At 34.3% G+C, this 17781-nt stretch overlaps 1 protein-coding gene across 2 annotated transcripts in view; it reads left to right on the top strand.

Moving 5' to 3' along the window:
• Positions 1-17781, top strand: part of GBE1 (1,4-alpha-glucan branching enzyme 1) — a 268038-nt gene that overhangs the window by 179356 nt on the left and 70901 nt on the right. For both annotated transcript variants that reach the window (XM_045785422.2, XM_045785421.2), the window contains exons 10-12: positions 4184-4282; positions 9441-9551; positions 14098-14269. In XM_045785422.2, coding sequence (XP_045641378.1) covers positions 4184-4282; positions 9441-9551; positions 14098-14269 — 382 coding nt within the window. The remainder of the gene's footprint in view (positions 1-4183; positions 4283-9440; positions 9552-14097; positions 14270-17781) is intronic.

The following is a 17781-nucleotide window of genomic DNA, read 5'->3' on the forward strand; positions in this document are numbered from 1 at the left end:
TTAATGTGTGTCTGTTTTTTATTTATTTATTTTTTCTTTTCTGATTTAATCATTAGAGATGGCATGGCTCACCGCCTGCGAGCTTCTCTGAAGTCTCTCTTGTTCTGATGCGATTACCTTTCTTGTTTACGTTATTGCTCTTGGATTGCCAAATGTTCACTGGTTATTCATGATTACTGAAGGTTCATGATTAACTGTCCCAAAGCTGCACTGTAATGATATAATTCGGTATATGCATAATTGACAATTCCCCCCTTGGTGATAAATGTGATAAATTAAGAAGTTTGTTAAATGCTTATGCTAATTTAGATTTAGTTCTAAAATCCCTCTGGTTTTCTGAGTCCTCTTACTAGAAATTATTATTAAAATTGAAGTTGGTATGTTAAAACTGTTCTGTACAAAGTGTAGTGGCTGGCATATGAAAATAGCAAGAATATCGTTAAAAGAGTCAGAGTTCAGTTGTATTTGCACATTGGTGGCATTTAGTTCATGGGAATGAAATGCAGTAGTGATGGTCTCCTTCCTGTGGTATTTATTATTATAGACTTTTTATTATCCATCTTTTATCAAAACCCTGAATCTTCAACTAGATGGAATGATTTCCTTGTTTATCTTTGAATAGAGAACAGTTCCTTTCTTTAGACATTTTGTCTTCTAAATATATTCTGGGAACAGAGCAATGGACCCTAAATTTCTGGAATACTTATACAGATTTTTTAAAAACACAATTATAATAATATTTTGATAAACCTATATTATTCTACACTATCTTCCTGCCTATGTTTGGTCATACCTTATAAATCTTGCTAATACTTGTGCTAATTACTTTATGTGCCAAGTATCTTTTAATGTCAGAGTGTATTTGAAACTTTTATTTTGTCTTTTATATGAATTTATCTGTCAAACATCAAAAAACTTTGTCAGTTATATTTATGACAATTCAAAGCAGAAACAGTATAAATGAAAAGTTACTACAAACAATTAATGATAGTACAAATCAAACGTGGGTACTGGAAAAAAGAAGCAATTATTTAATACATGAAACTTAAAATTGTTACATTGATCTTTCCGTTCATTTCAAGTAAAATAGTTTCATCATCTAGGGAGCCCTTGTCTGATTATCAGTGTTTCTACCAATGAAACTTTGAGACTTTAGCCTACTTTATATTACTTGGTTTTAGATTTTTTTTAACAAGATGTTTCTTCAATTTATTCTACTTAAATTGAAAACTACTTCAATTTCAGTACATCACTTTTCTGTCTAGTGGGAGTCTCTTCAAAATGTGAAATTGATCCTCATGAACTTTTTTTTTAAGAAAGGAATGTGGTGTAACAAATAAGTAATGTAATTTATATAAAGTCCTATAGTAGAAATTTAAATTTATTTATAATGGCAGTTACTAAAATTGAAGACTTTTTTTCCTAGAATATATCTCCCATTTCCCATGGTTCTATTTGCTATATTAATTAAAAGTATTTTTTGACTGAGGTTTTCTCCCCCTTTTGGAATAGTCATAAGATATCCTTAGATATTAAAAAATAAAACTACTTAAACTTTATTTGGAACACATGATCATTTTATATGGTTGGTATCAACTTTTTTATATTTAAAGTATATTTATTTTAGTGGCCTTTATGTTTACCTTTTTTTTTTTTCCTTTTAAGATTTTAAAAGGATACTCATTAACTCGTTTCTTTCAAAGGAGAGTACAAATATCTCATGTGCATTAATGGAGTAGCTTTCTAGGATTTGGATTTAGAAGTCAAGACCAATTGGTGTCCAGATATTTTTCTTAGCATATTCTATTTCCTATCAAAGTATGCACCTTAATGTTTCTTGAGAAAAATTATCTTGATCTTTAATACCAGCCTATCACTAGTCTTAGGAAAACTCTTAGTCTCATGAAAACACTTCTGGGGAAAGCATTTTATCTATAATTCCAGTGTGTAACATGAGTGGCTGGTATTTAATACATATTCAGCCAATGTTTATAAGGAACCAAAATAAATGCCTACTATACTAGTGAAAATATGACATATTACAAGATATAACTTCTTTAAAAATGTTTCTGATAAATATTCATCCTTTTCACTTTTTTGGTCCTTTTTTCAGTTATAAACTATGAAGTACTATGTAGAAATAAGATATTATTGACAAATACTTCATTTTCTTACAGACATATTCCACTATGTACTATATTTAACTGTATCTCTCTTTCATTAGAAAACAATTAATAAATTATTTTTGAAGTCCAAAGAGGTCATATATTTCTTTTTTACCAGCTCTTCTGTTTGAAGAGTTTGGGGATGGTGTAGTGTATGAAGAATCATTTGAGTTCAGTTTCAGAGAGTTCAGAGTATATGATAGTCTTTTATAGAAAGTAAGGATAATAATACAAGGAAGAGTTTGGGCAGTGACACACATAGAAGAGTTTGTGACAAGCACAGGGAAGAATAAATATTTCAAAGTGAATGATGTATTTAGTACTTGAAATATAGTAGTAGAAATTATGGTGGAAAGCTATCGGTCTCTCCGTTGCGCTTTCTGTGTACTTCAGTTAACAATTATAACAACTACATCACATTATCATTTGATGATAAGTGTGTATATGTTTATTTAGGTTCTAGTTTATAAATCCTGAAGGTGAAATATTGTGTCTTATTTACCTTTAAATTCCTGACAGCGAATTTATTCATTCACTCACAAAATTGTATTGAGTTCCTGCTTTATGCCAGGTACTCTTATACTACTATGAATTCTTGGCATATATCAGTGAACAGCAACAACCACAAAACCCTTGTCCCATGGATCTCACATTCTAACAGAAAGTAAGGAGGCAAATAATCAAATAAGAAATTATATCATCAATACAAAGTATGATTGTTGAATTGAATCTTTAGCTAAAGAATTTGATTTTTGGTTATCGGCCATTGGAAGCTATTGATGGTTAGTGATAGGGCACTGTCTCATAAGATGTTAATTTGGGGGGGGGAGGCACCTGGGTGGCTTAGTTGGTTAAGCACCTGACTCTTGATTTCAGCTCAGGTCATGATCTCAGGGTTGTGAGTTCGAGCCCTGCATTGGGCTCCATGCTCAGTGGGGAGTCTGCTTCTCTCTCTCTCTCTCCCCTCTTCTCTCTCTCTGTTTCCCCACTTGTGCTCTTGCTTCTCTCTCTAATATAAAAAAATGAATCTTTAAAAGAAAAAGATATTAATTTGGCAGCAGTTAGAGTGAAGGGAAACTGGAGATGGGGAATTCCATTTGGAAGCATAATGGTCTAAGCAAGGAGCAATGAAGATTAAGTAAGACAGTGGCTATAGAGACAGAGCAAGGGAAAAGGATTTGTTTGAAAGATATTGTAGAGTTAGAACTGCTAATATGTGGCTCATATTTCACCATAGTTGCTGATATAATATATTGTGCTACATCTGGGTCCTTATGCCATCTTTTTTTTCCTTATGTATCTCTTTGATTATCTATCAGTAATCTAGCGGTGGCATGACAGAGAAGGGAGGCGCTCTGTCGAAGGGCCTGACGTCTCAGTCCTGACTCCACTTTTGAGAAACACGTCTTTAGAGATCCCTTCACCTGAGTGAGCTTCAGTTTCTGTATCTTCTAGGTGAAGAGGGCCCACCAGATAACCTTAAGACCCATTTCAAGTGTAGCTGACTATAGTGAAAGCCATCTTAGTGCTTCATTCTTAATGTACTAAGTGTTCTTTCTATCTCATCAGAAGCTAGGTGCTCCCAGAATACACTCCTTGCTAGTACTGTCTGCAAAGATAATAAGTATAATAGATAAATGCCCAATGTATTTTTGTGTTTGATGAAAGCAATAACAAAATGTTCATACATTAGCTCAAAAATAAGTCTAAGAAGCTATGTTTTAGCAGCAATTGTCTTACTCTTTTGAGTTCTCTTTGTGATACTAAGGGAAAGAAAAAAAAATCGCCTCATGAGATTGAAGTTGTCCTGCGGTAAAAAGCATTACACAAAACGTTAGTGGGAAATGAAATATGCTGTTATAGTTGTAACTACTTTTACAATTATGCTGCCAAAACACCTCAAAAAGATATGCTCCTTTTTACTGTTTTTATTTATTGGCCCAGAATTTACTGTCAAAAGAATAGTTAGTAAAAATCTGAGCAATGTGAATTGATAATGTTGGTGTATTTTGTTGCAGGATGTATCAGGAATGCCAGCTCTCTGTTCTCCGATTTCCCAGGGAGGGGTTGGCTTTGACTATCGATTGGCCATGGCAATTCCAGATAAATGGATCCAGGTAAGATTTCATGTAATCTTTTTTTCCCTGTAAATACCATGTATTATGTTGGTTTATTTATTGTTTCTTTGATTCATTTCTTAATTTATGGTCATTAGTTACAAATATTATAATTAAGTATTATCATTGAAGTATTAAATTTTCCCATTAGTGTGTTGATTCTTGTGCTTTTAATAAGGTACTTCACAAATTTCTAAAAGTTTTAGTTTAAAGTATTCATACTTGAATCATTCAGACAAGGGAAAAATATTAATATAACATCAGCTATGTACATGGAATTTTGCATTATCAATGCAGTTTTATGAAACTTCAGTTCTCTCTATTTAAAACACATTAAAAGTCATCAAGGCGTCCATGTCTGCCTCCAAATCATCAGTGTAGAAGTTACTCCTTAATTCCCAGTACTTGCCTCATAACATGTTTCTTCCTCAACAGATTTGGATTCATCCATTCCTTTATTTAACCTTTAAAAATTCTTACCATGTGTCAAGCACTAGAGATGAATAATTGTACATGACACCTTGCACATAATTTGTAATATAATTTTATTAAATTTAATGACATTTAAGTACCTTGGATTATATTTTGTTTTATTTAATATTTGCCTGAAAGACTTATGTTGTTATATAGACTTGGATTTGACATAGAACATTTTTGAGGGGCTATGTCCGTAATCATAGGCTGAAAATGTGTAAGAAGTCAGCTATGTCTCAAATAATCGTAGTCTTCTGATGAGCCCTTTGGTATAGACATGAACTGGTGCGGTGACGTCACAGTGACAGACCCATTTAACTTTGCATAGAAAAACCATGGAGCCCACTCTGAAGGAAGTGGTTATTGTAATCATATCTTAACTTTCTTTCCTGTGCCCCCAGGCAGTTTGTAGAATGCACAGCTGTGACATTAAATCTTTACCAACATAATTTCTGCTTCTCCATTTATAGTGATTCCTTAGACATTGTCAAGTTAAAAAAGCAAATGTTTTCCAGAGATGATTAGACTCAGAAACCAAAGAAACAAATATCTATTCTAGCTTTAACACCTGTCATTTAAAAAAAAATGCTGTGTTCTTCATTTTTCTCACCTTGGTTTAAGGGTCTTGACCCACCATCTTTTAGGATTTCTAATCTTCCATGCAGACTTTTTTTTTTCCCTCACAAATGCCAAATTTTCCTTTTTTCACCTCCTACTGGAAAGTCTTCACCAGTTTTTGTGCAGATTCAAGAATATTTCAAGGTGTACATCAACCTAGATTTATAGCCCACACTGGGATATTTCCTTTTCTGAACATGGTCACAGTTTTAAAAAGAGGAATTAATTTAACTTACGAAGCATTTTAGTACCTCGTATGCTCAGGGTACTGTCCTAGTCAGTACCTCATAAGAATGGAAAAATATATTGTCCTGTGTTTAGGATGTGACCATTGTGTCTTCTTAGATCATGAATTCTCTAAAGGCACATGTGATCTTCTGCTTTATGTAATTATTTAAAAATCTTTTTGCATCACCAAAGTGGTTAATAAGAGAAAGTTAAAATAATATTTTAAAAAACTCAGTGATTTCTCCACTTAAGTAATTCGTGCATTTAAAAACAGAATTCCGTAAATGACTACTGTTTCCCCAAATGTCAGGAAAGCACACCAGAGTATTAATCCAAATGATAGCTGTACCCAGAATGTACGTGGTATTCATCGTGATCTACCCATAGGATCCGAGTAAGATTAGAATGCTAGATGCCATTCATGTTTTTGTTGTTCAAAAGCAAATTATTTACCACTTTCTACTTATATTATCTCAAAGTCAGTAGTTTGGAATGTCACATTTAATCATATTTAATCACTTCCTAAGCAAATATTTGCCTACCTAAAATATGCCAGATTTGCAGCATCTCTTTTCATTTTATTTGCTCGTTTTTATTACCTACCTACCTTTTATCACCTTTTTGTGTTAAATTGATGTAAGTATTTAACTGAATTCATTCATTTATACATTAATTCCACCAATATTTATTAGGCACCTTCTATTTTTTCATGTAAAGTTTCTCAATTAAACTTTTTATATGAAGATAATTGTAGATTCCCATGCAGTTGTAAGAACAGTTGTGATACAGTGAGGTCTGGTGCACTCTTAACCAGCATTTCCCAATGATGACATCTTGCAAAGTTATAGTACAGTCTCACAACTAGGATACTGGCAGTGATATAGTAAGGTGTAGAATATTGTCATCACCATAAAGTTCTCTCATGTCGTCCCAGTCACTTTCTAACCTGTGGCAACCACTAATCTGATCTCCATTTCTGTTTTTTTTTTTTCGTTTCAAGAATGTGATATAAATGAAATAATTTAATATGTAACCTTTTGGGATTGCCATTTTTTCACTCAGCAAAATTCTCTGGAGATTTCATATAGGTTGTTGCATGTATCAGTAGTTTATTCCTCTTTATTGCTGAACGATATTCCAGGGTATGGATATGCCACAGTTTGCTTAATCATTTGCCTGTTATAGACACTAGTATTGTTTCTAGTTTTTGGCTATTATAAATAAAGTTGCTATAAACATGTGTGTGCAGATTTTGTATGACCATAAATTTTAATTTCTCTAAGATAAATGCACAAAAGTGCAATTACTGAGTCATATAGTAGTTGGATATTTAATTTTTTAAGAAACTGCCCAACTTGTCCAGAGAAACTATACCATTTACATTCCCAACAGCAATGTTGGAGAGATCCAGTTTCTGTACATCCTTGCACCTACTTTTGTCATTCTTTAATAGGTGTGTAGTGATATCTAACTGGTTTTGATTTGCGTTTTCTTAGTGGCTTATGATGATGAACATCTTTTCCTGTGTTTATTTGCCTTCTATATATCCTCCTTGATGAAATGTCTATTCATATCTTTTGACCATTTTCTAATTGAATCACTTGTTTGCTGTGGAGTTTTGAGAGTTCTTTATATAATTTAAATTAAACTCTTATTGGATATGTGGTTGGCAAATGTTTTCTCCCAGTCTGTGGCTTGTCTTTTTATCCTGTTCGTGTGGACTTAGAGCAGAAGTTCTTTGTCTATATTAAATCTGATGAAGTCCAAGTTATCATTTTTTTTCTTAGACCTTAATTTTGGTGTCAAGTCTAAGAATTCTTTGACTCTCCTACGTTTTGTATTAAACATTTTGTACTTTTATATTTAAGTCCATGGTCCATTTTGAATTAATTTTTGTGTAATCAGTCTTTAAGACTTAGTTCCTTAGTCCAAGTTTGTTTCTTTCTTTCTTTCTTTCTTTCTTTCTTTCTTTCTTTCTTTCTTTCTTTCTTTCTTTCTTTCTTTCTTTCTTTCTTTTTTTCCTGATTTCCAACTCTTCCAGCGTGATTTGTTGAAAAATCTATCTTCCGTTGAATTGTCTTTGCACGTTAGTCAAAAATTAAGTGGGCGTGTTTGTGTAGGTCTATACATTAGTGTCAAATTGTTGCTGTCCCTAATTACCACAACACTGTCTTAAAACAACACAAAAATTTGCTGTTATATAGTTCTCATAGTTTTGTAGGTCACAGATCTAAAATGGATCTCACTAGACTAAAATTAAGGCATTGGCAAGGCTTCATTTCTTCTGGAGGCTCTAGTTCCCTTGCCTTTTCTAAAGGCTTCTAGTTTTTTAAAAGCCACCTATACTGCTCAGCTCTTGGCCCCTTCCTCCATCTTCAAAGCCAGCAGGATAGCATCCTCAAATTTCTCTCTTACGCTGACAGCTCATGCCCACTTTTGAGAAATATCCCTATAATTACATTGGACCCATCTAGTTATCCAGGATAATCTTTTTATTTCAATATATTTAACTTTATCACCTCTGAAGTCCTTTTGCATGTAAGGCAACATAGTCACAGGCTCTGAGCATTAGGATGTAAACATCTATGGGTGGTCATTATTCTGCCTAACACAATCTGCTGTCTGGTGTCTAATGATTCACATTGAAATTATGAGATGTGGTAAGAACATCTGAATTCCGTAGGATGAAAGACAACAAAGGAAGATTCAAAGAAGCCTGAACCCCATTTCTTGTACCGAAATCTGCATTTTGTATTAGTTGCTGTGTAACAAATTACCACAAACCTAATAACTTAAAACATTATTCAGTTGCTCTCATGGTTTCTTCAAAGGACATCCATCATATTCCAAGTTCCCACCTCCACTTTCAGTAAAGGATTGCACAGAGATGTGAATATGGAGGAGCAGGAATCATGGGGACCATCTTAGAATTCTGCCTTTCAGAGTGCAATTGACACTTTGGACAGAGGAATGAACCCATGCAGAAAGAGTGTATTGAGTAGAAAAAAGAGGCTATTTTTAGGAATAACTTCCAAGAGCACCAGCTTTATAGGATAGGCAGAGGAAGAGACTGCAGGATGCCTAGAGTGGTAGGAAAACAAAACAAAATAATCAAGAGTTTCACACTGGTAGACTGAGAAGGAAAGTGTTCCATGGGAAGGGATAGAGTCAGCACTCTCAATATGTACAGTGAATTCTTGCCTGAGAAAGAGAAATTATTACCTAAGAGACGGTCATCTGCAATCTTAGCAAGGTCATCTGCATCGAAATGGAGCAGAAGCTAGATTGAAGACTGAGTGATAACTGAAGTGGAGAAAGAAATGTTGGTCTGTTAAGATGGTAATTATTTCATGATAATTAGCCTTTAAACTTTGAAATAATAGGTTTTTTTTTTAGTTATCATTTTTTAAAAGAATGGAACAAAACATTATTCCTGCTAAAATTGTCTTTATTCAAACCTAAAAATGTAACAAGTATATCTCTCTCTTGTGAAAGTGACAGAAAGATATGAGCACAATAACACTTCACTGTGGTCTTAATCAAGAGGTAGCAGTTGTTACAGGGGAAAAAAGGTTGAAAAAAGTCCCAAAGTGCAGTGATCAAACCATCTGCACAAAAGCAAACACACACACACCCACACACCACATCACTGCCATTTGGTCAGTCTGTATTAAAGCTGTGATTTTACTAAAAGTTTAACCAAAGATGTTTTTGCTACATGGGTGCACTCGTATCTATATGTCAAATAATTTGGATTAATATGATGGATGCCCTCAGAGAGTGACTTAAGGTAAGAACAATAATGGTTTATTCACATTATTTTCTTTCTTGCATTTAGCTACTTAAAGAGTTTAAAGATGAAGATTGGAATATGGGCAATATTGTGTACACACTGACAAACAGACGCTACCTTGAAAAGTGCATTGCTTATGCAGAAAGCCATGATCAGGTAAATGAATATATGTATAAATTGTATAAGTTAAATGTGTCTCTCTGTGTTTATTAACGGATCTAATACAAACTTATCTAAATGTAAATTTCTATAGTTTAATGCAGTTAATTTATAGCTATCTGTGCGTGAAAACTCCTCATACTTGGAAAACATTTTAAAATTATTTTGCAGATCTATAAATTCCAACTTCAAAATACAGTACTATTTTTACTCTGCCAAACTGTAATTAAAAAATTGTAAATGACAGTTGCAAGTGTTCTCTTACATGTTTTCCTTTGTTGTAACAAGAGGAATATTGGTGCTGATCCAGGTTAATTTTAATTTCCATTTTAGATTTCCTCCTAGAGGTTTTCTTTTTATGCCTTTTGACAAGCTTTCATCATTTTTTTCCTGCAATCACTGAAATCTCTTGCTAAGGAATCACTTTGACCCCTGTTTGTCCAGCTTTGGCCCATCCTTTCTAACGCAACCTGAGGTATTTTCCAAAGAGCAAAGCAAATGTCCTCCACCCATTTTGATTAAGTCTTCTCATTCAAGGCCTAAGCCAAAGTTTCCACCTTCATTCTCTGCTTAACTCTCCAAGCATTTTATTCTTCAGTACAGTAAAATTCCCACCCATTCCTGAAAAGGTCAACCTTTTTCCGATCTTGTGCTTTCCCCCACACACCAGCAAATGTCTAGTGCACCTGAGAAGCTTCTATGAAGGCTTACCACCCTGCCTCAGGTGTCATATTCTCCCTCAAGACCTCGTCTAGTTGTATAGGGAAAAATAGTTGCCTCATCCTCCATGTTTCATCACATTTTAGGCAGAACATTTGTTTCCATTACCTTTAGATTGCCAGCCTTCCCACTGTGACTGCCCCTAATAGTTGTTCACTAAACATAAGTAAAAGGGGGAAACAAAGGCCATTTAGTTATTTAAAGCCATAGTAATTCTCATAAGCATAAGCAACATAAAATGTTGTACTCTTTGTACATTAAAAAGGAGACAGTAAAAATATTTGAAATTATTTGCATGAGGTACCTGGGTGACTCAGTCAGGTAAGCGTCTGACTCTTGGTTTCAGCTCAGGTCATGATTTCAGGGTCCTGAGATCAAGGCTCTGTGCTCAGCATGGAGTCAGCTTGAGATTCTCTCTCTCCCTCTCCCTCCCCCACCCCTGGCTCACATTCTCTCTCTCTCTGAAGTGAATAAATAAATAAAATCTTTAAAAAAGAAAAAATTATTTCCAGTATATGCATTAAGAAAATTGAAGCTCAAACAATGAGCCTGTTATTCTTACAGAAATTGACCATTTAAGGTAAACAGGTAGATTTTCAGGTGTCTTCGCTAATTAGTAAGAAAGTGTAAGTAGACCAGAGGTCAGCTACTAAGGCCCATGGGTCAAGTTCTGCCTGCTGCCTATTTTTGTGAAGGTAATTGGAACACAGCCATATTCATTCACTTATGTCTTTTCTGTGGCTGCTTTTGAACCTTAATGGCAGATGTAAGTAGCAGAGACTGAGAAAGTGGCCCACAATGCCTAAAATATATACTAGGTTAGCCTTTACAGAAAGTTTTCTGACTCATGATGTAAACCCATGTTAAATTTTGAATCTTCCAAGTCAGGGTAAGGCTCTTTTTCCAACTTAAATTGGCCACGGAACAGATCAAATAAATACCTACAAAAAATGAGAACCAAAATCTAAAAAAATTAAAAATGGATAATATTAATTTAAGCATGGAGGAACTCTCACCAAATACATAACAATATGAAAACTGAAATACATGTATAAATTCTTTATATTGCAAATTCTTGGCAATTATAACATATTTCAAGCTCCCTAGATATGTTTATTTTATATAAATGAATAAAAGAATAAACGAGTGGATTCAACAAATTGAAGATGAAACAGATTATTTTCATAGTTTTCTTCCCAAAATATACAGAAAATTATAGACTTACCAAGAATTATTTCATACTTTAAAGATTCAGGTAATTCTGCCTTTTATTACAAAATGTCAGAATGTACAAAAAGATGCAAGTTTCCTAGTTCTTTTTAAAAGCAAAAATAGGGCGCATGGGTGGCTCAGTCGGTTAAGCATCTGCCTTCGGCTCAGGTCATGATCACAGGGTCCTGGGATGGAGCGCCCCCCCCTTTGCTGCTCAGCAGGGAGCCTGCTTCTCCCTCTCCCCCCTGTTTGTGCTCTCTCTACCTATTTATAATCTCTAAACTATTTTGATTATTTATTTATAAATAAATAAATAAAATGTTTAAAAAAATAAAAGCAAAAATACATTGAATCTGGGGCGCCTGGGTGGCACAGCGGTTGGGCGTCTACCTTCGGCTCAGGGCGTGATCCCGGCGTTATGGGATCAAGCCCCACATCAGGCTCCTCCACTATGAGCCTGCTTCTTCCTCTCCCACTCCCCCTGCTTGTGTTCCCTCTCTCGCTGAGTGTCTCTATCTCTGTCAAATAAATAAATAAAATCTTAAAAAAAAAATACATTGAATCTTAAATCTGATAAAATTATAAAGATGTATATTTGTAAAATGAATAATATAGAAAAATATACATCATAGTAAAAATCTAAGCAGAAGTTATCAAAATAATTTTGTAATAGAATCATAGATTAAAGAAATAAATACAGTTACACATAAGAATAAAATTAAACAATTCCAAACAAGGGAAAAGGACAAATCATTTAAGAACCAGTACTGCCGGGTGCCTGGGTGGCTCAGTCGGTTAAGCGTCTGCCTTCTGCTCAGGTCATGATCCCAGGGTCCTGGGATGGAGCCCTGCATCGGGCTCCCCACTGAGCAGGGAGCCTGCTTCTCCCTCTCCCTATGCAGCTGCCCCTGCTTGTGCTCGCTTGTTCTCTCTGTCAAATAAATAAATAAAAACTTAAAAAAAAAAAAAAAGAACAAGGACTGCCTAATAACTAGTTAACAAATACATATACATAGTCTTCAAACGTTTTTAACAGTGGAGCCTATTTTTGAGTCACACTTCTCTAGCACTCTAAGTTATATGTCAGATTGAAGCTGCGTTTTATTGGTATGTGTGTAGTCCACTAGGGCTTCCAGAACAAAATTCCACAGACAGGGTGGTATAAACAACAGAAATTTATTTCTCACAATTCTGGAGGTTGGCAGTCCAAGATCAAGGTGCCAGCACATTCAGTTTCTCCTGAGGCGTCTGCCCTAGGCTTGTACATGACCATCTTCTTTCTGTTCGCACCTGCTCTTTTTTCGTGCACACTCATCCCTGGTATCTCCTCTTCTTCATATATGGACTCCACTCACACTGGAGTAGAGCCTCACTCTTATGACCTGATTTAATCTCGATTACCCCTTTATAGACCATCTCTCTAAATATAGCCACGTCGGAGGTTGAGGTTGGAACTGCAACGTGAATTTGGGGAGGGCACAGTTCAGTCTATAACCGTACACATTCACTTTATATGTTTAAACTTAAAATATTTATCTATAAGTCGGAGAACAAAGAGTCTACTTTGATAAAGTGAAATCATTTGAACTCAAGTAATACAGATGACAATAACCATCTAATCAAACTCTGAAAATTCTTATGCCAGGAACCATATCCTGAGCCAATTCTTTCTTGGCCCTTAAAATAAGGACAAAACCCACAAAATGAGTAGATATTCTTCTAACAGTATTTTAAAGAAAAGTCATTTTAATCAAAATAGTTTAGAGATTATAATAGATTTATAAGTAAAAACATTTTTTTTCTAAAAATGAAAATTATTATAATGGGGTAAGGAGCTTATGGTTTTATCTCTATTATATGTTTCACAATATATTATTTTTTGTCAATGAAAAACACTTTGCATTATTAGTTAGCCATCTTTTAACCATAAATAATTCAAATTGTTAAGAACCCTCTCTTCTGCTACTCAGGAATTACCTGCCCATTTATCAACTGTTATATTTTCATATAAAACAAACTAATTTTAGATTAGATGCCAAATTCAATGAGAAAGCAAATTTTACATTTTAAGGAAAAGCTGTCAACCCTCTGCTGAAGGGAAAGAGGGTCCATTTTACTATATTTATGTACATATTTTATATATATAAATACATATGCATAAATATAAATACATATACATATAAATGATTTTTAAGAAAGTCTTCCATTCTTTCAAAACAAACAAAATCATGGTGATGAAAACTATTTTCAAAATTTATTTAGTATTCTCAACATTGTAATAAACATTTATTCCAATTTCAGAGAATTTGAAGCATCAGCTCAGGTACAACAAATATTCAGGGGGCTTATCCTGAGTTTTCAAACAAGCTCTTTAAAAATAAAAATCCATCCTGAAAATAGATGGTGTTGCTCTCTGACCAGCTCACCTGATTTTACCCATTCACCTTCTGCAGAGAAAGCAACTATTGGAAAACACATGAAATTAATACTAATTCAAGCACCTCTCCTACATTGTTTCCCATCCCGTATCATCACGTGTTACTCTAGTATAAATCACAACTGCTTTAGTACCTATTCGTTGCATTTATCTCAGTGACTTTTATTTCCATAGGCACTCGTTGGGGATAAGACACTGGCATTTTGGTTGATGGATGCTGAAATGTATACCAACATGAGTGTTCTGACCCCATTTACTCCAGTTATTGATCGTGGAATACAGCTTCATAAAATGATTCGACTCATTACTCATGCTCTCGGCGGAGAAGGCTATCTCAATTTTATGGGTAAGTATGAGTTGAACACATATCCCATCTATGTTCAGAACGTTAACTAATATTACATATGACATAAATCATGTAGAATAATTTGAATTACTGTTCAGATTTAAAACAGAAAATTACAACTTTGTTTCTTTTATACACTGTCATATATAAACTGCACAAATTAAGTTACTATAAGATCATTGTTATACTAACAGATGACGCAAAAGTAGCCTAATAGCTGGCATTTTATTTAATGTTTTTGGCAACAAGGGGGTGAACTATTTTTAAAACTTAGAATTATTCTGAATTTAATCATTGGAGTTTTTTTATTATTTTAGTGTTTGCACATTAAACACAAGAAAGATATCGTTGTCATATCATAACATATCAAGCTAAGATTATTGGTCTTTGAGGTAATTGTATACCAGTATGTTTATATTATAAAAGTGAAAACCAAGGCAAAGGGTATTGTGATAGACAAAAATATATATGTATATTTATTTTAAAAATAGGAAAACTATGAATATTCAAAGTTCATTGTTGCCTGAAGGATCTTGAGTGATAAAATATAGAAGTCAACTAATAATATTTTCTGTTCTGTTTGGTCAACAGCGATTGTTTGAGCATTTGAGTTTTAGGAGATTTCACCAGTTCTTAGATTAGAGAGAGATACAAATACTGGGCAATGTATATGAGAGGCTGACTTATTTTTCTATAGTAAAAGCCTTAGAGCTTCAAATTAATTTATTTCTCCCTGGAAGTATTTATGAGGAACCTCAGATTGGACTTTAAAAAAGTCTCTGTTAATGAATAAATAAATAAGTCGGTCAGTCAGTCAGTCTCTATTTGCTAACGTGAGGTTAGGAAGGCTAACCCTATAAACTGTTTACCATATTTCACCTGTATGGCCTGTACCTTTGGCTGTATTCCTCTCCTAGGATCACCACAATTTGTTAATATTCCTAAGCTGTCCAGAAGTGACCCTCCCAACGTGGGAGACCACACTGTGCCAGCCAGGCTGCAGGCCAGGTTTCCTGAGTGGACTTTGCAGGCATTATATCCCTAAGTAAAATTAGCCTCAGTTCCTTAAAAGCAACGGGTCCTGCCTGACCCAATAGACATTGTCACAAATACAGCCATTCCAGTAAGGCCTATATCCTGATAAAAAGATAGGGTCTATGAACCTATGTAAATATGTCACCATGTAAAGTAAGAAGTGGGGGTTTAGTAGAGAGATTTTTTTTAATGTTTTAGTTCATTTACAAAAACAGTTCATGAAGTTGTTACAGTCTAGGATAGCTTAAAAAGAAATGGAATGGGCTTCCTTGTACGTGTGGAAGCTAAAGCAGTTTTCCAAACAGAGAACCAAAATAAAACCTCCAAGTTTATGCAGTCAGTCCTATGTCATTAATTCTTGAAACCCACTGCATTCAAAAATTCTAGTAATCTTGGGGCACTCTCACTGGCTAGCCCAGTGAGTAGAGCATGCGACCCTTGATCTCAGGGTCGTGAGTTTGAGCCCCACACTGGGCATGGAGCCTACTTAAAAAAAATAATTAAAAAGGAAAAAAAAAGGTCCTTAAAAAAAAAAAGAATTCTAGTAATCTTGACTCAGTTTACTGCTTTAGTCTGTTGTGTAGGCAATGTCAACTTAGAAGCCTATACCTAATGAGTGGAGAGTGTGGGTAGTTCAAAGTACTTAATAAAGTCCTTTTGCTGAGACTGTCGTGCTTTGTGGAAGACAGTTCTAGCCTGTAGCACATCACAGAACCTGCAGGCAAGCATCAGTCAAACAGACTATCTACACATGGCAGAGATTTAACAGCCCTAGTTAAATTAATACTGATAACGTTTAAATAAGAAAGATCTAATGCAAATTCATATTAAGAATTATTTCCTGAGTCTTGCGGTCTATTTCATGGGCAGCTAGGACATTAACCAATCTCAGTAACTTCATAAACTTGGTGAAGTATTTATATTAATAATCACCTTAACTGTATATATTCCACTAGGGCACGCTGAGCATCTGTTCTGTTTTGGAAACTCTTCCCATAGGAACAATAAATAGTAACAATAAAAAACATGATTATTTCTAACATCTCTTTCTAGAAGGTCTATAAAGTGAGCATATTTGTGGTATCAAATATAATCGTGAGATTATTCTTTGATACAGGACTAAGAGATCTTCGAAGATTTATTCTTTTGTCCTTAAAACAAATGGCTCCTAATGCTTAACATCAGTATAACACCTTTCATTTATTCCTTCTGTCTTATTATCTAAATCTTAGCATTTCTCTACAGACGTTAAAATCAATAATCTCCAAATAGCTCTATAATTTCTGATTATTGATGTTGTTTTATGAAGTTTAATATTTCCCTATGAGCTATCATGACTTTAAATATTTTTTTTTCCATTTCCTGATCATGTCACTGTCCTGCTTAATGGCTTCAATGACTAGTGTCCTCCAGCTGACCTGTAAGTCTCACATGAATGGTCTCCTGTGGGTCTCCCTGTCGATCGCTCGCTCCAGCCAAGCAAGCCTTCTTTCAGTTCATTGAATGTAACAACCTCTGAGCTCTACACATTTGCAGTTCTCCTTTCTTAGAATCTTTCCACTCAAACACTCCCTCCCATACCTGACCAAATCCTTCGTCTGCAAATCTCATTTCCCAGGGGAAGCTTTTCCTAAAGCCTCATGCTATGCTAGTTTTCCCTGTTATACATTTTTATATTATCCTATACTTACCTTTCATGGCACTTAACAAAATTACATTTGAAAAACTATTAAATATATGACTCCCTTGGTAAATTTAAGACTCCGTGAAAATAGGGGTCATCTGTATCTGACTCACTATTATATCTCCAGGAACTAGTAGCAACTGCCACAGTATCTAGCACATCACAAGGCTTTGACATTTTTCTAAAAAAAGGATATCGGGTAGATGTGTATGTATGTAATAAATAGATAAATATATATAAAAATATTACCTTGTACTATTTTCAGCAGTCGTTCATTAGCTGCAATCACCAGTTGTAGTAACAAGCAGAGTAATTTTTTTCAAGTGGCATATAAGAAATTAATATTTAAAAAGATCAATTTAAGAAGTTTTTCAAGGCTGACTGAGGAGCAACCTGGTTGTTTATTCATGTTTTAGGCATTTTTAAACTTGTTAGCTTTCTGGAATTTTATTTTTCTTTAGTAGAGGAAGAATGAGTTAAGAGAAGAAAACATGTTCTTATGGGTTTTTTTTATTAAATCATGTTTACATAAGTTCATTAGGCACTTAGATATGTGTTCTATTCATCAGAAATCATTAGGATCAATACTGATTTTCTCAGAATGAAATCAGTTTGGCTGATTTGTTTTGTTTTGCTTGTTTTTTGTCTTAGGTACTCCTAATTTTGAGTTTCAAAAAAAATCTTTCACTCCAGTTAAAGCAGAGGAGTATTTGCTGTGAATTTTTTATTTGCTAGATAATTTTAATTGGCTATGAATAAATACATTTCTATTTCTTATTCTTCTACCATGTAG

Source organism: Ursus americanus, chromosome 4 (genome assembly GCF_024610735.1).
Source record: "Ursus americanus isolate L20-20 chromosome 4, mUrsAme1.1.p, whole genome shotgun sequence".
NCBI lineage: Eukaryota > Metazoa > Chordata > Mammalia > Carnivora > Ursidae > Ursus > Ursus americanus.